This window comes from Dendronephthya gigantea, unplaced genomic scaffold, assembly GCF_004324835.1.
Source record: "Dendronephthya gigantea isolate DGI-Jeju-01 unplaced genomic scaffold, DenGig_1.0 000018F, whole genome shotgun sequence".
Taxonomy (NCBI): Eukaryota; Metazoa; Cnidaria; class Anthozoa; order Malacalcyonacea; family Nephtheidae; genus Dendronephthya; species Dendronephthya gigantea.
In genome coordinates, this window is record NW_021163028.1 from 2099626 (window position 1) to 2120653 (window position 21028).

The 21028-nt window shown below is 37.2% G+C and overlaps 1 protein-coding gene across 1 annotated transcript; it reads left to right on the top strand.

Annotated features, from left to right (window-relative positions):
• Positions 1-6155: 6155 nt before the first annotated feature.
• LOC114520945 lies at positions 6156-17701 on the top strand. Its single transcript, XM_028541295.1, has 2 exons — positions 6156-6287; positions 14358-17701. The coding sequence occupies exon 2, from the start codon at positions 14383-14385 to the stop codon at positions 17425-17427; it is 3045 nt and encodes a 1014-aa protein (XP_028397096.1). The 5' UTR covers positions 6156-6287; positions 14358-14382; the 3' UTR covers positions 17428-17701.
• The last annotated feature ends 3327 nt before the right edge of the window (positions 17702-21028 follow it).

The following is a 21028-nucleotide window of genomic DNA, read 5'->3' on the forward strand; positions in this document are numbered from 1 at the left end:
GATAGTCACGCAAATTGGATAACAGGCCCAATTTCACGGTGATTATTGAATTCTGGTCTCTGATTGGTCATTCTGACCTCGGATTATTACGCGATATTCACCTCGCCTTCGGCGAATAATTGTTAAATAAACCCGTTGATAAGACAGCATGGTTTAAGTCTACCTATCCACATGTCAACTTACACAGGCACAGAAATCTCGACAGCTCTTTTTTAAATCCTTTTCGGTTCTGTGAGTTCGAAAAGGAGTATATTATAGGATTCCAAGCCGAGCTTGATAAAGCCAAGACATTTAACTAGCGGTGGGCCGCGGTCGAACTTTCGACACTCTAGTGTCGAACCTTTAAAAGAATGTTGCCCAAATGACGAAATTGAAGACACGTACTTTTCTGACTTGGCTGAACTGTGTGGCTTCCTTCCTCTCGCTTTGTGTCTCGCAGGAAAACGAATTCAAGATCTTGATGACCCCTTGAAGTTTACAAAATTGTTACGAAAGAAGCCATCCATGAAAGCGTTGAAGCCTGTTCAGCAAGCCTTCGAGTTTCTTTTCAGATGTTGAATGGTGAAGATAAAAAAGCTATGGTTTATCTTTCAGTATTTGATGGAAATTTCCGAATGAAATCTGCAAAGAAGATAATTGGGCGAATTGATTTGGAAACCATCGATTTTTTGAAAGATCTTGTTGGTCGAAGTTTAATACAAAATACCAGTGATAAGCGATTTGTGATCCATTCGCTCATCCGGCGGTTCCTGTCTGGTAATGTCCGGTTTCATGATGAAAAGGCAGTGGCTCAAGGATTTATGGTCAGTCATTTCCTAAAGATGTGCCATTCATTGACCATGGATTGTTATTCTTCATGGGAATCTACAGAATATACCACAAGAATTGAAAGTGTTACGCAGCCTTTTTTTAAGAATAAAGCGCTGCTGAAAGAATATCGATCTCAATATATATTTTGCTTTTGCTGCCATTTACTGGCCCGATATTACATTAAAACACAATATAGCCAACTTTCCGGTCTAACGGAAGATGATCTCCCTCCGTTGCCTGAAAACACAGAACTGAGCTCTATCGAGAAATCGTCCGAGGCTCAAATTCTCATGAAGTGTGGAAATTTAAGCAAAATGCGAGCAGATAAAACGCCGAGAAAAGATCATGAAACAAAGAATAAATACAGGAGCTTTGCAGAATCTTGTTACAATCAAGCTTTATCTCTTGCCAAGGAGGTTTTGGGAGATCACCAATTAACCTGCACTCTCCATAAACTTATAGGAGACCTATGTTTTAAGAACGACGGAGCAGTGACACATTATACTAATGCCATAAATCTGCACAGGAAACTGAAATTTGATTCTAACGAGAAATTTGTGATATTGCTCAAGAATCTCGGAGCGTCCCTGGCGTATAATGGTCGCTACGAAAAATCAGTGGAAACGCTAAAGGAAGCTCTTATTATACCTGAGAAACTCGTTGAGAGAAACACTCCATGCAGAGCCCAGGTGTGTTGCGAGTTAGCTAGAACTTACAGAGACTTTAAACCTGATTGCTAAGAAGCTGCAATACATGCCAAAGAGGCGATGAAGATGCAGAGGTTTCTCCACTTCCAGGACAGAAAAAGGTTGGAAAAAATTATAAAATCGGCAGAGGAATATACTGTGATGCTAAGGATTATCGAGCCGTTTAAAGATAAAGTCGATGTTCATGTAAGGACTCGAATAGAAAGCTGTATACCCAGAAAACCACAAACATTTCTTGGCCGAGACGCTGAAGTCAACCGAATAAATACTTCCTTGATGAAGAATAACTGCGGAATTGTCTCCATTGTCGGTGAACCAGGTTTTGGCAAGAGCACTGTTGCCATTGAAGTTTCTCATCACATAAGCCAAAGTACTGACGTCATTTATTCGTTCCTGTCAAATACTTCAACTGTTTCTGAGGTAATCGTACGTCTCTGTCATTACGTTGGCATTGTTCCTGGAGAAGACCCTGAATCATCGTTATTGTCTTGGTTGAAAAGCATTGAAAAGAAAGTTGTTTTTGTTATGGATAACGTCCAGCAGCTGCTTGGGAGCGATGTGAAACCTCAGTTCATTGAATTACTGCTTACACTGCGCAAAAAATCACGCGAATATTTGCAGATCCTAACAACATCCAGAATAAAATTCTTAATCCCTGGGCAAACTGTAGTAAACCACCAACTACAAGTGTTGGATGTAAAATCTAGTATTGAACTTTTGAGAAAGTGTTGCGCTGATGAAAAAATTGAAGATATACGTTTGTCTGAATTGGCTAACCTGTGTGGCTTTGTTCCTCTCGCCCTGTGTGTGGCAGGAACACTGATTCCTAACCTCGATGATCCTTCAGAGTTGGTACAGTGGTTAAGAGAGAATCCTATGGAAGCATCGAGCGACTCCAAACAGTGTGTTCAAAAAGTCATCGAGTTCTCGTTTCAGAAGTTAAGTGATGACGATAAGAAAGCGTTGGTTTGTCTTTCGGTGTTTGATGGGAATTTTGAGACAGATCATGCAAAAGAGGTAATTGAAAGAAGTAGTAATTTGGAAACCCTCGAATTTTTGAAAAATCTCGTTTGTCGAGGTTTTATACAAGGTACTGATGATACGAACTTCGTGATTCATCCCTTCGTTAGACGGTTTTTAGCTGATCATGACCACTTTCAATTTGAAAAGGCAATAGCTCAGGGATTGCTGGCGAAACTTTTTCTAACGATGTGCCATTCGTTAACCATGGATTATTATTCACACAATGGATTTACTAAAGCCAGAGAATCGCTGAAAAGGAACATTCACAATGTTGAGAAAACGTTAAAAATCTGTACCCAAGATCAAACCATCATATTGAAACCAAACATCCTCGAAATCTTGACAAGTAGTGAGATTTACAAGTCTTCATCTAGCTTCTTTTACCACTTCAGCTTGGATTTTGTCTCAGCCACGGTTTTAAGAAATTTCTTTGAGTCTTGTATTAAACTGGCTGAAAGACGGCAACAACCAGCGATTGAAATCACATTCCATTGTCTGCTGGCAGAACAAGAGGGTCGTAAATCAGCGCGGAAATCTGCTGAATACATCGAGAGAGAGAAAAGAATAAAGGCAGCATTTCAGGAGAATAAAGACGTTTTGAAAGACGAGAAGTCTTTAGACATGTTTTGTAACTATTTCTTAGCTGACTCTGACATCGGCAGAACAATAAATGCACGCTGTTCTGATCTTCTAAAAGATCATCCTCTGCATTCACCTGATGGCAAAGAACCAAGTAATATCGAGAAAGTGGCCAAGGCGCATATGCTGATAAACCTTGGAAAGCTGAAAAAGAGCCGTGCTAAGAAAGCGTTTGACAAAGACAAAGACAAAGACAAAGAAAGATACAATGAACACATGAATTGCGCGAAATTATTTTACAGCAAAGCTTTGTCGTTGGTCAAAGAGCTTTTGGGCCAGCACAAACTAACAATCAAACTAACAAACTGCAATCTCTATAGATTATTAGGAGACTTATATTCAGATTGGAATAAGAATGAAGAAGCACTGACGTATTACACCAATGCTATAAGTTTACGGAAAGAACTGAATCTTGTTTCCGATGATATGTTTGTGTTCTTGGTCAAGAATTGTGGGGCTTGCCTTGCTTCTCTTCGTCGCTTTGATGAATCAATTAAAATGCTGCTGGAAGCACGTGACCTGGCTAACAAGCTTTCGGAGAAACACCGCTCTTGTAGAACCTCGGTGTATTGGGAATTAATAAACACGTGTCGCCAATCGCAACCTTCCAGATTTACAAAACAATGAGTTGATCGAATGATGATCAGTTAGTTGAAATTTTGACTGATATGCTTTTAAAGTGCAAGAGACGACCACTGAGAAATTAAACAGTAGCTAATACATAGCTTCATATTGAAGTTCACATGTGGATGCTCTTATTAAAACCTGTGACAATCCTCTTCACCTGTGACAATTGTGTCAGATGAGTTCCACTTGTGTCAGAGGACTTTCAAACGTGATATGAACACTTTTTAATAATTTATAATTCATACTTGTTTATAGTTTTTTATTTTTAGGCGTGTCTGATACGCGAGATGTAGAATAGGAATGTATTCCAACAATAATCCAGGCACTGTTGACCCTCAATCTTAATTAAACAAAAATATACTGTGTACTAAAGTGTTGCGTAACTAGCAGGTATTGGGTAAAACCTGATTTCAATAAAATTACATATATTCTGCTCAAGCTACCGAATGCTGCAGCCTATATCTGTTTCCACTTATCCAATCGCATTAGCGTTTTCCTGTGAAATAGAAACAAGAGCACCACCCTGTTGTTGTTGAGGTGAAGATTTAGAACTTCCTATACTATATCAAGAAATTCTGTTATAAGAAAGCTTTATCAGATTAATGTCAACAAATGTTCAGGTCCCTTTTACCCGCCACCAAAAGTAATAAGAAGGTTCGCGAAAGAATTTGCAATCCCTCTCACCGATACAATTAACTCTTTTTCTCGTGATAAACGTTTTGTCGAGATCTGTCGAGCTTTTGTCGAGATTTTTTCGAGCTTATAACATATGTCGAATCCCGAAATCAAAATCTTGTACTGATATTGAGAGCATAGCAAGACCTATAGCGATCACAAGCATTCTCTCTAAAATACAAAAAAGCTACGCGCTAGAATTGATGGTGGACGATGTTAAATATAATTTTAGCGAAAGACAATTTGGAGGAATCCCTGGCCCCGCTGGTATTGGCACTTTTCGAAATGCTACATAACAAGTATGCAGCTATGGAAAATCCTGATGACTGTGATTCGTGCCATATTTCTAGATTTTACTAAAGCGTTCGACCTTATTGATCATAATATTCTTCTATCTGATTTGCAAAAATTGAGTGTAAGGCCTGCTTTGTTGCCCTGGTTAGCGTCGTATCTTTCTCCACGTAAACAAAGAATTAAGTTTGATGGTAAATGTCCAATTTTCGCAATATTAAGCTGGCGTACCACAAGGGAGTAGATTGGTCCGCTTTCCTTTATTGATAAGATTAAACGTCTACCTGATTTTGCAGTGACTGACGACTTTTGAAAATGTTCTAAAAACTGTGTTAACATGCTAAAAATGATTCCAAATATTTTCTGAGACTAATCTCTCTCGTTTTTCAGCATATTTAGTTGGTCTTTAGAACACTGAGAAAGACAAAAAGTCGGTCAATTTTAATAAATTCTAGGCTTCAAAAGTACTTAAAAATGAAAAAAAAAACACAAGGGAAAAAATAATTTAAAAACCTGTGTCTCCTGAAAAGACTGAAAATTAAAAAGTCCGGGAAAAACGTGAAAAAATAGAAAAATGTCCCCCTTTTAAAAAGCTCAGCTTCACTTACATTGATTTTTTACAAATTTTTACACGAAAATTTGACAGGTTGGTTTTCTCGAGACTGAGACTACGTTTACACTACTCTGGAGCGAAAACGTGACAGCAGAATTTGACTGCGCTTAACTTGTCCGTTTGAATTCCGGCGCGGACCGCGCGGTTTTGCGGGCGTTTACACATAATCGTCGCTCACAGTAAACATTCTTTTATTGCTTAATTCAAAGTTCTCAAAATAATGTTTTCCCAGCAGATACTGGTCCTACCTGGACGAGTCCAATACCTTCGCTTCTTTCGATTTTGTTTTTTTTAATCGTAGTCCCATAGACTTGTCTAACAAGCTCGAGCATTCCTTCTAGAGTTCATTTTTTGGGACAACATTGCCATACTTCCCAAAATTGCGGCAAGCTGACGTTTTCGAACAAATACGCGCTTGATACTTTTTTGCATCGTTTTCAGACCGATCCGGAGTAGGGTAAACGTAGTGTAAAAAAATTTACATTTTTTCACTTTTTGAAATTTTCTTAAATTTTAACGCGGATGTAATTTGTCTTGGGCTATTGTGTCTGGAACATTGAACTAAGAAAAAAAATTACGAAATTTCAGCTATTTTAAAAAGAAAGTTCTCGAAAGGGTTGTGGAAGCATTGGAATTTATCACTGGGAATTGTGAAGTTAGTTTTACTTTTATGGATGGTTTTGCAAATCGCAATTTAATCTGAATTTTGAATCTGTATTTTCCAAGTTTTGATATTTTCCAATTAAAATTTTGTTTATTTTTAATTTTCTATGTCATTTTCAATGAATTGACCGAGTTTTATTCAATTTTCAACTTATGTTCCAACATCAGCACCATAGTCGATCAGTGAAGGCCTCCTCTCTCATGAAATGATTCGACGCGTTGGAGACTAGCTGTGTTTGGTGAGTGTTTGGATTTAAATTAATGTAACTACAGTTCATTCACAACAGTTCGCCATATGATATAGAGTCACTCCTCGTTATAACATATTATTTATTGGGGCATGCACACAGTGTATACAAAAATTATGTGTGTATATTTCTAAACAATACTAGACTTTAATACCAGGTTTGAGGTTTCGTGCACCCGGGTTATCTGTTCTTTCCGTGTTTAAATAGAGCGTATGTATGTATGTTCAAATTGTTCTTTCATTTACGTTCAAAAAGTTGAATAAATATAATCAATGAAAGTTTTTATAATAACCAATAAAAAATCTACTACAGTAAATTCCAAATTTTGGAATGCTGAAATTCCTAATTCCTTGGCATATGAAATTTATTGCATATGAAGTTTGCAACTGTCAAAAATTGCAGGGATTTTAAAACTAGACTCAGGGGTATCCATTTTGTAAATTTACACAAACTGGGATACTTTTTTATGGGGTTGAATTGTAGAAGAGCATGCATTGGTGTATATATAATTTGTAGTAAGATTCTTCAGTGTTAAATGCATATGCCTTAAAGTAGAACTTCTCTAGGGTTAGCATACTGCAAATAAAGACAGGAATTATAAAAAATAGATGCTAATAAGCTGTAAATCTCACAGTTATGATGGCATCATCCAAAGCATTATCCTTCCTTTTTTATGTCATTCGAAATTAGTTTGATTGGTGTGTGTTAAAACACAACCACAGGTTTTTAGCTCGCCTGCACTTTAGTGCAAGAGAGCTATTGCTATAGTCTTGGCGTCCGCGTCCCCGTCCCTGTCCCCGTCCGCGTCCACACTACATGATAAGTAGAATGTTAAGATGCCACTTTTATTTTCCCATTATTTTCAACTTATCTACTTAAGGAGTCTATTTGTTGCAAAAGAACCATTTACCAGGGGGGAGTGAACATTATACAACAAAATACAATGATAAGGTCAATGTTAAAATGCTATATTTTTTCTATACTTTGGCTTTACATCAGAGGAATCATTATCAATATAAGTCATCAATATGCATTGTGACTATTTAGTGCCATTTGGTACACATTTATACAATAATAAAGAGAGTTTTGCTCAAAATTATCAAATGATAAGGTGAATGTTAAGCTAATTAGCATAATGATAAGGTCAATGTTAAGATGTTATATTTTTTAAATATTATGGCTTTGCATCAGAAGATTCATCATAAATATAGCTCATCAATATGTCTTGTGACTATATGGTGACATTTAGTACACTTTACCACAAAATAATGGGAATTTTGTTCAAAATTATCAAATGATAAGGTGAATGTTAAGCTAATTAGCATAATGATAAGGTCAATGTTAAGATGCTATATTTTTTAAATATTATGGCTTTACATCAGAGGAATCATCATAAATATAAGTCATCGATATGCATTGTGACTATTCAGTGCCATTTGGTACACATTTATACAATAATAAAGAGAGCTTTGCTCAAAATTATCGAATGATAAGGCAAATGTTAAGCTTATTAGCATCATGATAAGGTCAACGTTAGAGTTATCCAGAGTTATCACGCTCATTACGATTTTCAGGGCTATTGTGTAGCCCTGTTTTTTTTAGTTCAAAGTTGTAGCTGAATCATATTTAACGAAAGTATTTGTACAACCCTAAGCCAAATGAGAAACTTTCAAATATTTTCACCTGTATGCTACCATTTGTTTGTATTGTACATGTACAATTATAAATTATGAGATTGTGTTGTGACATGCCGTATCAAAATTCAATCGCTTAATATAGAAATCATTCAGGGAGTGAATATATATAAAACATAGTCCAACGTTAAAGTTTAAAGAATATTGTCAGATAATTCATAATTCGCAATTACAAGCTTTACCACATAAGTATTTATAAGTAGAAAGCCGATAGGCTCGGAATGAAAAGGCAAATGGAAACGCATGTGACATATATTTGCATATTATTTATGTAGATACACATGCAAATATATTATTAAAGCCAGTTAAATTCTAGAGGCCCTTTGAACTACCTATAAGATTTATGTACATACCTATTCGTTGTTTGATGCATAATCCTTTTTTGTGTAGATATAAAAATCCAATCTTGTTTATTTCATAAAGCTAGGCGCACACACGACGATTTTAGTCGGCCGATTCATTCCTGTCTAGATTGTCTAGATGGATGTTTTCATCAAAATGTGACGACTGGCGATCTATACTTGGTCATAATATTAGACCAAGTAGACTCGCGTACACGCGCGAGGCGCGAGCGCCACGAGAAGGAAAACATGTCTGGGCAAGGGCTGCCTATATGTCTGAACCTGAATGGACCAACTACCGTAAAATCGTTGTGTGTGCGCCCGGCTTACTGCTATTTGCAATCAAACGCGCCGCGCGCCGAATTTTTATCGTTGTTTACTCGCAGTCAACGTGACGTTTACCCATACTCAACGTTACGTTCATCCCTACTCAACGTTACGTTCACCTATTGCCAACGTAACAATTCACGGGTTGTTATCAACGTAAGAAACGCTGTATATTAATTTTTTTTTTACATTTACTGCACACTTTGCCACTCGCCAGCACAGTGTTTACTGAATAAAATTAGCCAACAATAAAACGCGTATGTTTTGATTGGCCAGTTCTAATGAGTTAACAGTTGAAAATTAATATCTAAAACGTCACTCAAATCATCACTACGAAATCCACAGATACAATATTACAATTACACAAAAGTCTGGACAAAAACATTGTTTATACCTTAAGTTAATTTTAACATGCCGCTTAGTAAGCGTGGTAGGACGTACGAAAGTGGAAAAGCGTTAAGCACAGACTTAAGGAAGGGCATTATCGATGAAATCGTTTTAAATGGGGGAAATATCGCAACGAGATATTTCCCTGGAACGTACGAGGCAATAGCGACCAAATTTCGTATTTCTAGAAGTACTGTTCGAAAAATATGGAAAAATTTTTGCGAAGACTTTATGGAGTCTGCGATGCCGAAAGGTGGGGCAAACCGTAATCGTCAAAAGTTAACAAATGAAGATCTAGAAATGATCGAAGCTTTAAAAATTCGAAGAGGATCAGTCACTCTACTTGAAATTTGTGAGGAGTTAGAAGCTATGGATCTGCAGGAAGACATTTCACTGAGCACAATCAGTCGGGCTATAAAAAACAAGATGCCATCGGGTAAACAATATTCAAGGAAAAAGATAACCCATTTAGCCAAAGAAAGGTTTACACCCGAAAACATGCTTTACACACAATTATTTATGAATTATGTAAGCAGCAAAAACCCATATACCCTTAAGTTTTTCGACGAAGCAGGTGTTCGTATTCCTGAAGTAGGAACTAGGCTTTACGGACATGCCCCTGTTGGGGAACGTTGTGTGGAAATAACTCGTAAGTGCCCTAGTCCGAATTACACATTGAATGCGTTAACGTCGTTGTACGATGGAGTGGCTTATTTTAACATATTAGATGGACCCACAAATACTGTTGAATTCTTAAATTTCTTTGACGAGGTTTGTCAGTATACATCGCCGACAACACAACAACCGTTGCTTGAGTGTGGCGACACGGTGATCATGGATAATTTGAGTTGTCATCATTATGAAGGTGGGGAAATCTTGGAGGACATTTTTCATGAAATGGGTATAGAATTACTCTACACACCGATATATTCGCCTGATCTTAATCCTGTGGAACATGCTTTCTCGAAAGTTAAAAATGCCTTGAATTTTGACCTTCTTCCTGTAGTCCACTATGACATCAAGTTGGCAATATATGAAGCAATTAACTTCATAAGTTCAAATGATATGCATGGGTTCTACAAAAACACTGATTATTTATTTGTATAAGAGCCCAGAGATAGAAGCAAACGTTATACAATAAACGTTTGTTTTAGACATATATTCTCTCTCCTATGATTGTTTGTAAACGAAAACATACATTAATATAAACTCGAAATACGAATATATATAATCGACGTTGTCGTTGTTTTCCAACTACGCGTTCTTAATACTTGCGTGGGAAAGTCCAAACCACCGATGCAATATTCATGTGAAAATTTTAGCAATATATATAAAGAACGGGCATTGGAGAGCACCTCAAACACTTAGTCACAAAATTTGGGGACCATTGGCTTACATAATATTTCCCGAAAATTCGACAAGCAATGACAATGGCAACCGCCAATTTTTGGGACAAGAGTACTCGGCAAACCGGCCATACATGCCTTTGTAAGTTATAAGTAATAAGTAATGTAAAAAACCTCATAAGGGCTAATAATGCATGTTACAACAATTGACATTGTTATCAGTTAAATAAATATGAAAAACTAATGTGTTCATTTAATATTCCTTCGAAAACTAAAGACGGAGAGGATTCCCTTGATCAGTCACATTGAAAAAAAATCAAACGAAAAATTCAGCCTAATATTATTGCAAATCTGCCTTAATTAATTTATGCTTTCGAGGTGACTGTCAATTGGGACTCGCCCGCCTCTGTATTGTTTACGTCCCATGACGTGAAATGGCAAGTAGGACGTCTAACAAGTGTCTGTTAGAGCTATGAAAACAAAACAAACTAGGCTGAGCCTAAAACAAGCCAAGGTAAGGTTACAATAGAACAGTAAAATTCTCAGTTCAGTTCAATTGTTACAATTGAACAATAAAAGGTTACAATTGAAAAATAACAGTTTCGGTTCAGTTCAATTGTTACAATTTGAAACAATACAAGCTGCATGTTTATAAAACTTACATATACATGCTGGATAGATTTTTTATTCCTTTCTGTTGAGATTCAGTAAAGCCATTGCTACAGATTCGGCTTCCGTAGTAGTGGTATCCTCAAATACAGGGCTGGCATCATTTGAAACGGATGTTATAGCTGTATCAATCTCATCAGCGTCATTTACTGATATGGCTTGTGAACTAGTGATAGTGCTTGCGCCGGCATTAAATTGATAAACACCAGACTGTCCATGTTGACTATAGTTATAGTTATAGTAAGGTGGCACTAAGGATGCAGAATAGCAGTTGTTATAGTTAGGTCTAGGATAATCATACGAGAACATCGGCATTGCCATTGGCATTGCAGCTGGATTTATGGCGCTACGTTGAGGATAACTATCTGCATCGACAACATAATTCTTTGTTTGCAAGCTAGCCTGTAAGGCTAATTCCAACTGACTCTCTTCTTCCTCGACATTTCGTGGCATGGCTCTTGACGTCAAGTCTGTTGATTGCTTACTTACAACCTCTGGTAAGCGATCGTAATAATCTTCATCCTCTGAATCTGATGATATTTGAGGCGCACCAGGAAAATCAATGCCATGTTCTTCTAACGTTTTTTTGGCTGGATTTCCTTTACGCTTTTTGGAGCGCCCAAATGCTTTGCCGTAATTGCTTTCCTTATAATCTTGGGTGGCTTTCCTCAAAATGTTCGACAAAGATTGCTTTCCAGGTATTTTGCCATTCATGTGCTTTTTGCAATAGTTTTCAATAAGTAATGTATGTTTTCGAATTAAGTTCCAGTCAAGGTTTCCCCGCTCGTTAGTATAATCAGCTTTGTGGTTATCAATGAGGTTATTTTCAATTTGTTTTGTTTTAGATTTTTGCACGATCTGGACCGATGACGTTCGCCTTTTAAGTTCTTCCTCGGCCTCCAAAACAACTTTTTCCTGCCTCGAAATCTCCTGATCAAGACGGCGTTTGTTGAATTGCCCTGGATGACGCTTCTCCTGGCCGCAACAGAATACGTCTGTACATTTTTCTAACGTACACTTTTTTTGTGAATGTCCTAAACGAAGATGGCAGTTGCCGCAAGTCTTCGCATCAGCATCGCCAGCAGCAACCTTTGCAGCTTCAAGTCTTTGTAGAGTCTCGTGTCTTTCAAGTTGCATTTGTTCCAACTTGGATTTTTCAACATCAACTTTCTTTTGTGCATTATACACGTATGTCTCAAGGGCGCTCAACGGCGAATTGTCGTCACTAGTACACGCGTTACTTTTTCTTGTATCGGATTGCGATGTTTTGGACGTGAAATTTAAGGAACGAGGCTTTAACGCAACGGCACCTTTCCCCTGTTCAGTGTCTATTTTGCGTTTCTTGTCCGCTGGGGATCGGTTTACAACTGGGCAAGGTGAATCCAGCTCAGATACACGAAGCTGGATTTTTCTTACGTTCCTTTCCTCAACAAATTTAGCCTGTTGCAACATTTCATCTACGTTTTGAGGATCGTCTTCTGTCAGGTTAATATAGTCGCCGTCGTCGTCAAGGAATCTAATACGGATCGTTTGTGGTGTGAGATGTGCAAACCCAGGACAGCGTTTCTTGATGTCATCAACGAGATTATAAAATGTGTACGAGCTTGTATCGATATTACGAAAACAAATAACAAACTTTCCCGGACTGTACTCAATTTTAAATTGGTAGTTCACCATTTTGATAAAGAAACGTATGAACGCAGAGGCATGAAAGCAAAATGCATTTGCCACGCCTCTCGGTTGTTTTTTAAAAGACATGCGCGAGGAACACGCACGTCACCGCTAAAGTAAACTATATAAAATCGTTGCTCTATTTATTTTTAATTTGCATCATTTCAAGGAAAGAATTCAAGGGACGACAAAAATTATTTCACAGTCGAAGTTGATCGCGGTAAATCAGTTTAGCACATTACCACCGTGAACAAAAATCAAACGTCTTCCAATATTTAATACTCAAGACAAAAGTCAGCAGACAATGACGTATCCTGTGGTTCGAGGAAGAACAACACTTCGTATACTGTAAAATGTTCGTCTGCTGTAGTATTTATTCACGAAACACGCATAACGTTGGCAATAGGTGAACGTAACGTTGAGTAGGGATGAACGTAACGTTGAGTATGGGTAAACGTCACGTTAACTGCGAGTAAACAACGATAAAAATTCGGCGCGCGGCGCGTTTGATTGCAAATAGCAGTAAAGCAGGTACTTTTGCCTGGTCCGTTAACTTACCTGTTGATATCACGTGCGCGGATTGCGAGAAACGGAAGAAATGTTGGTCACAAATAAAACTAATGTCATTCCGAGGCCAGTTTTGGCCAGTAATTATGAGGTCACGACTAATATCTGAAGTTTGTGCTTAATATTACCTTCCAACGCGGATTTTAGCCTTGTAATTTGTAATAAAAAGATCGGTAATTTGTGCTTCATACAGATACCTTTCATACAGAGTTTAGCGTTATTCTAGACAAACAGTGCAGGCGAGCGTTAGGTGATTTCAGCACCTCTCTGGTTTATTATATATTACCTCTGCATCCTCAGACAGCTTCTACCAATCCATCTTACAAGAAAACAACAACAGCATTATATAGAAGGATGATCAATCAATTACCATTTTGACTTTTTAGAGGCAATGCATGTATATGTCTTGAATATGGTTCAAGACGTAACATGCTACCATGAACACTGTCATTAACACTGTTCTTAACACTAATAGGGTGAACCCTAATAAATTCTAGGTTATGAAGAATATATGTGCTGTAGCTCCTAAAGTATGTGAAGAATAGTTAGAATACCATTTTGTTGAGAGAACCATTCAAACATGTTGTTTGCGTAAGGACTGTGCTGCTAAATTGTGATTGGTAAATACCCAGATGTAGTATAAAAAGTTACTGTAGAGTGGTACATAATAAAGAAATAAGAAATATTAATATAAATACCATAGAAGTATTAATATAAATTACCATATTGTTAATGAAGTTATTAGATAGAAGTTTGGCTGATTTTCATTTTGAAATGCTTACCACACAATTGCAATTTTTTACTAAAATTTTAAGGGCAGTTGCATGAACAAGAAATAGAATGAGGACTTTATCCGAGTTTCCAGGGAATACATATCATGACATTAATTATAATACTAGCTACAGTACATGTCTAAAGGAGTAAAAATACTTACTTCCATGTTAATTATTAGAAACATGATGTTGTTACTTCTGTAACTCGTTGCTTATAGATACAGTATGTACATGTACTTGGTTTATTGGTTTTCTTACATGTGTCACCCCAATGTATTTTTTTAAGAATTTGGCCATTCATTTCACCATAAATGTGTTCGTCCAAGGATCACAACAACTGGTTAACCATTGGAGAAATAATCAGATTCATTACCAAACCTGTTGCTTTGTACACCACTAAGATCATTGAAGAATGGTATGCCAAGCTTCCTTGTCTTTCGCTGCCGCAATGTACAAATCCTGCTGTTTGCCTGACAAAAAAGGATCCTCGCGATCTTTGCCACTCCTGCAAGACTTGGTACGATGAGCTTGCCAAGTCCCATCGAAATAAAGACAAACGACAGATCAAATGGCGCGGAAACTGCGACACATCAAAGTGGCTGAATGATTCTTGGGAGGTTGCCAAGTTCTTTATGTCTGCTCTTGGAGACAACAAAAGAACCGTTAAAGACGCCGAATCCACTGATTTATCGTCTCTTCTGAACGTCCTCGAATGGATGAAAGATGCGGTCTTTGCCCCAGACAGACGTGTAGATCGTAACCTCGTTATTCAGCTTCGTTCCAACGTTAGGCACTCTTGGGCTCATGCGCCTCGTCACGAATTGCCAGATCATAACCGTATCAATGCTTTTGATATTGCCAAGAAGTTTTTAACCGATCTTCACAAAGTTTTTAACCGTAAAGAAGTTAAAGAGTGCACGAGGCTTATCATAGATCTTAAAACTAATGGAATAACCAACGTTAAAGAAACCAAGTTAAAAAATCTTGAATTATTGAGCTTTGAGTTAGGTGGAGAAGTCAGCCAAATGAAGGAAGAATTAAAGCGTTTGAAAGATGATCAAACTTCTGACAGGCAGGTTATTGAAAGTCAGGAAGAAGAGTTGGAGAATTTGAAGATTAAATATAAGTCATTACAAACTACTATCAAGTCATTACAAGATATCGTCAACGTTCAAGTCACGGGTGGGCAGTTCCAACTGAAAAGTTCTATTCTTGACAAACCACAAATATTTATTGGCCGGGACATTGAAGTGAATGAAATAATATCTTCCTTGGTTAAGAATGACTGTGGAATTGTCTGTATTGTTGGTGGACCAGGTTTTGGTAAAAGCACTGTTGCAGTTGAAGTTTTCCATCATTTAAGAAATACCCATGACTTTGTCGTCATTTTCTCATACCTGCGAAATGTTTCAACTCTTTCAGACGTGATTTTACATCTCTGTCGAGACATTGGCATCAATTCTGGAGAAAATCCTGAATCGTCGTTGATGTTATGGTTGAGAAGTATTAATGAGAAGAGAGTTGTCCTTGTAATGGACAACATTGAGCAGCTGCTTGAAAGCAACGAGAAACATCACTTTGATGAATTATTGTTTACGCTCCGCAAAAATTCACAGCAATATTTGCAGTTCCTAGCAACGACAAGAACTGAATTCACAATTCCGAATCAACAAACCATCGCTATAAACAAACGAATAAAAGTGTTTGATGAACAAGTTAGTGTCGAACTTTTGCGAAAGTGTTGTCCTAGTGATGAGATGGTGGAGGATAAATACCTCTCTGACGTGGCTGAACTGTGTGGCTTCCTTCCTCTCGCTTTGTGTCTCGCAGGAAAACGAATTCAAGATCTTGATGATCCTTCGAAGTTAACAAAATGGTTAAGAAAGAAGCCTATGGAAACATTGAAGCCTGTTCAACAAGCCTTCGAATTTTCTTTTCAGATGTTGAAGGATGAGGAACAAAAAGCTTTGGTTCGTCTTTCTGTGTTTGATGGGAATTTCCGAAGTAAATCCGCGAAAAAGGTTATTGAGAAAAATAGTTTGGAAACCCAAGATTTTTTAGAAAATCTCGTTGCTCGAAGTTTAATAGAAAGCAGTAGCGATAAGCGCTTCGTGATTCATTCGCTCATCCGACGCTTCTTGGCTGATAATGACAGCTTTCAACATGAAAAAGCAGCGGCTCAAGAATTTATGGTGAGTCATTTTCTACACATGTGCCATTCATGGACATGGGATTGTTATTCGCCCAACGGGTTTACTGGCGCCAGGGAGTCACTTAAAAAGGATATCCACAATGTCGAGAAAACGTTGAAAATCTGCAGCCAAGATAGAGAAACCAATCCAAACATTCCCCAGCTGTTGAGAGGAAGTGATATTTACATTGCTTCGGCGAGATTCTTTTACAACTTCAGCTGGGATCTTCTTCCTGTAACGGTTTTGAGGAGTTTCTTTGAATCTTGTATGAAACTAGCCGAAAGTCGACCATGTATTGAGATCCTTTTCAAATGTCTGGTAGCTGATCAAGAAGGTCGTAAATCAGCATGGAAATCTCAGGAATACTTTGAAAGAATGGAGGACATTAAGGCAGCATTTTACAAAAATGAGGCTGTAATGAGAGAGGATCGGGCCTTATTCATGTTTTCTTATCATTCTTTCGCGCGTTACGATCTAGACAAAGAAACAAGTGCAACAACTACTAATCCCCAGGAAGATGATGTACCGCCGTTACTTGATGACAAGGAAGCAAGTACTAAAGATAAAGTTGCTGAGGCACATATTCTAATGGAACGAGGAAATTTAAAGAAGAAACGTGCAAATGTTTTCCGCAAAGACAAAGAAAGGTACGATGAATACATGAATTCTGCCAAATTATTTTACGATGAAGCTTTGTCGTTATCCAAAGATGTGTTGGGCGACCACGAATTAACTTGCATACTCAATAAACTGTTAGGAGACTTATTTCTTAACCTGCATAAGAACGAAGAAGCACTCGGGTACTACACTGATGCCGTAAATCTGCGCAAGACAATGAAACTTGATTCTAACGAGGCGTTTGTGTTCTTGCTGAAGAATTGTGGCGTGTGCCTTGCTTATCTCTGTCGTTTTGATGAATCAGTGAAAAGGTTAGAAGAAGCGCGCGACATTGCCGACAAACTCGCTGAAAAGAACACCCGATGTCGAGCATTGGTGTATTATCAGTTGGCGATAACTTATAGCGACGGGGAAATTGATAGCCAAGAAGCCGTGAAGTACGCCAAAATGGCTATGGAGATTTACAAGTTGTTGGACCCGCGTAACGTAAAAGATTTGGAAACGATTATTGAAAAGGCAGGGCCAGAGGAGAATGTGGCGTTATAGAACGCTTCGCAACTGTAATATGCATTCAAAGTTTGGAACAAATTGATTGAGTGTACATTTTAAGACCCTTAGAACGCATGAGACGTATACGTGTTTTGTTATTAATATAGTTAAAGAATTTATATCAAGGCGTTTTGTTGAACAATAGATTAGACTAGATTTATTGACTTTATTGAACAATAGATTAGATCATGTTTTTAACAATAAAAGACAACACACGAAAAATTGTGAAAATGGTACTCAGTATAGGTTGTCTTTGAAACCAAAAATGGGGAATCGGGAAACAAAAAGGAAAAGGGTTAGGGATAACGAAAAAAGTGTCCCTGACACAAAATGTGATCTTAAAAGTCATCCCGAGGCGGCGCGAAGCGGATATTTACACCCATGATGTGCAATGCGAAGTCATTCGCCCTTATGCAATGGGCCTCACGTCATAGACGGTCTCCTACGTTGTGCGCATTCGCCTTTGTGAACTACTAAACTCTTGATTGGTCGAGACAAAAATTTGTATATGTTCAAACGTCAATGCACAACAGTCATTTCGCAAAATTTTGATGAAATTAATAAATTCATATATATATATATATATATATATATATATATATATATATATATATATATATATATATATATATAAATATATATATATAGGGCAATCACCTGGCAAAAAGCCATTTATAAGTTAATCACAAAAACATAACGTTTCGACTTTATTATCTTTCTCAAGTGAACTAAATATTACAGGCTTCTTCTTTTATATACCTACCTAGAATAAAATTAGCATACATAGTTATCCATTTCAATATTCAACCCAGAGGGGTACATTGTCTTAAGTCTGTCGATCCAATACTTTTCCCTAATTGTAGGTTCTGCCGGATTAGTTTTATCAATAATAACTATCTCACAATCATTAACTAAACCATTGTGCTCTTTTGTTAGAAAATGTGAATGAAAAAACGCTTGTGTATGGTCCCGATTGCAAATCGCTTTCTTTTGACATGCTTTATAATTATTCCATCTCAAACGAAATTTATCCGTTGTCTGACCAACATATTGTTTACTACATACTTTACATGTAAGGAGATAAATCACACACTTAGAGTCCAGTTAAAGTGATGGTTCACTACATATTGTTTACCATTAGCTGTGCATCTAAAAGTGTCGGTCTCCTTTATGTTATAACATGTCAAGCATCTAGGTTTCTTACATTTCTTACATCCCTTTTCCCTTATTAATGGTGGTACTTTCGCTTTAACCAAATAGCTTCTTAAATTCCGACCAGTTCTAAATGCCGCAAAAGGTTCTGGGGTGAATACTTTACGAGCTTCTGCGTCTAGATACAATATGTGCAGATTTTTCTTAATCACCAGACCGAAGTGCTTTAGCAAAGGATGAAAAGTTATTGTTAAAGGCACTCCAGTCTTACATCTTTGTTCCTTAACTACCTTGCTTTGTTCTATATTATACTCCTTAATTCGCTTAGTTTCCTTCTCAATAAGCCATGTAGGATATGATCTGTTTTTAAACCAACTACATAGCTCCTCGAGATGTTTCTCAAAATCTTCCTTACGTGAGCAAATTCTCTTAAGTCGCAAGCCCTGACTATATACTATAGATCTTTTGACGTGTGCAGGGTGCGATGACTCATAGTGTAGATATTGATGGCAGTCAGTTGGCTTACAGAAAAGGCTTGTTCTGAACTGACCATCATCAATTTCCACCGTTACATCAAGAAAATTTACCTTGGTCTGCGAGTACTCATAAGTAAATTTCAAGCTGGGATGGAATTCATTAAAACTGTTCATAAACTTTAATAGTTTTTCCTCACCTTCTAACCAAATAAAAAAGATATCATAATATACCGTAGCCACACCCATGGTTTTATCTCTTGTTGTTCCAAAAATTCCGTCTCTATCATATCCATAAAGATACATGCATATGGCGGGGCAAATTTAGTGCCCATAGCCGTCCCGGAAGTTTGACGATAGATATGCGAATATGCGAATTAAACTCAAAAATATTATTTTTAAGGACAAATTCCGCCAAATTAATAAGATTTTCTGATGACACTTTTTTATCTTCACGTGCTTCTAGCTTGTTATAGAGTGCTCGCAGACCATCATCGTGTGGGATACTAGGATAGAGACTCGTAACATCGGCCGTAACGAGCAATGCATTTTCCTGAAGTTTACCTATTTCTTTCAATTTATCCAGAAAATGCCCTGTATCTCGAATGTAAGACTTCCCAGCTCTCATAATAGGCTTGAGATGGTGGTCTAAAAACTCAGAAGCCTTTTCTGTAGGAGTCCCACAATTCGATATGACAGGACGTCCTGGCACATAAAGTAACCTTTTATGAATCTTAGGTAGCAAATACTATCTACCTACCGTACACGAGTTCTTAAAATTGTACGAAAAATACTTAAGTTCATTCTCAGAGATGTTTCTCTGCTCGTGAAGCCGGTTAAACATATCATTGCTTTCATTGGTCAAAGACTTCACAATCTCTTCCGAAAAATTATTAATTTGGTTGTAAACCTTCGTGGTTTGCGGCATTTAGAACTGGTCGGAATTTAAGAAGCTATTTGGTTAAAGCGAAAGTACCACCATTAATAAGAGAAAAAGGATGTAAGAAATGTAAGAAACCTAGATGCTTGACATGTTATAACATAAAGGAGACCGACACTTTTAGATGCACAGCTAATGGTAAACAATATGTAGTGAACCATCACTTTAACTGTGACTCTAAGTGTGTGATTTATCTCCTTACATGTAAAGTATTTAGTAAACAATATGTTGGTCAGACAGCGGATAAATTTCGTTTGAGATGGAATAATTATAAAGCATGTCAAAAGAAAGCGATTTGCAATCGGGACCACACACAAGCGTTTTTTTCATTCACATTTTCTAACAAAAGAGCACAATGGTTTAGTTAATGATTGTGAGATAGTTATTATTGATAAAACTAATCCAGCAGAACCTACAATTAGGGAAAAGTATTGGATCGACAGACTTAAGACAATGTACCCCTCTGGGTTGAATATTGAAATGGATAACTATGTATGCTAATTTTAATCTAGGTAGGTATATAAAGGAGAAGCCTGTAATATTTAGTTCACTTGAGAAAGATAATAAAGTCGAAACGTTATGTTTTTGTGATTAACTTATATATATATATATATATATATATATATATATATATATATATATATATATAAAATATATATATAATATATATATTATAATATATATATATATATATATATATATATATATACAGATATTCCAATTCTTCGTATGAAATAAGTGCTGAATACTGCAAGATGGTAGAGCTTTGGCATCGCTACTCTGAGTTTGATGGCAAATCCTCAGGTGATTCAATTTCAGAACGAACCATTTCCAAATTTAATCGAATTTCATGCTCGACGTCAACGATGGTGGCACCTCGTGATCGGCGCCCCCCGACCTAATCTTTAACATATTTCTAAGCCCATGTAGGTAGTCACGCAAATTGGATAACAGGCCCAATTTCACGGTGATTATTGAAAATTCTGGCCTCTGGTCATTCTGACCTCGGATTATTACGCGATATTTACCACGC

Bases quoted from the DNA above. Each gene is read 5' to 3' on its own strand.
- LOC114520945 (XM_028541295.1), top strand. From the start codon at position 14,383: ATGTGTTCGTCCAAGGATCACAACAACTGGTTAACCATTGGAGAAATA.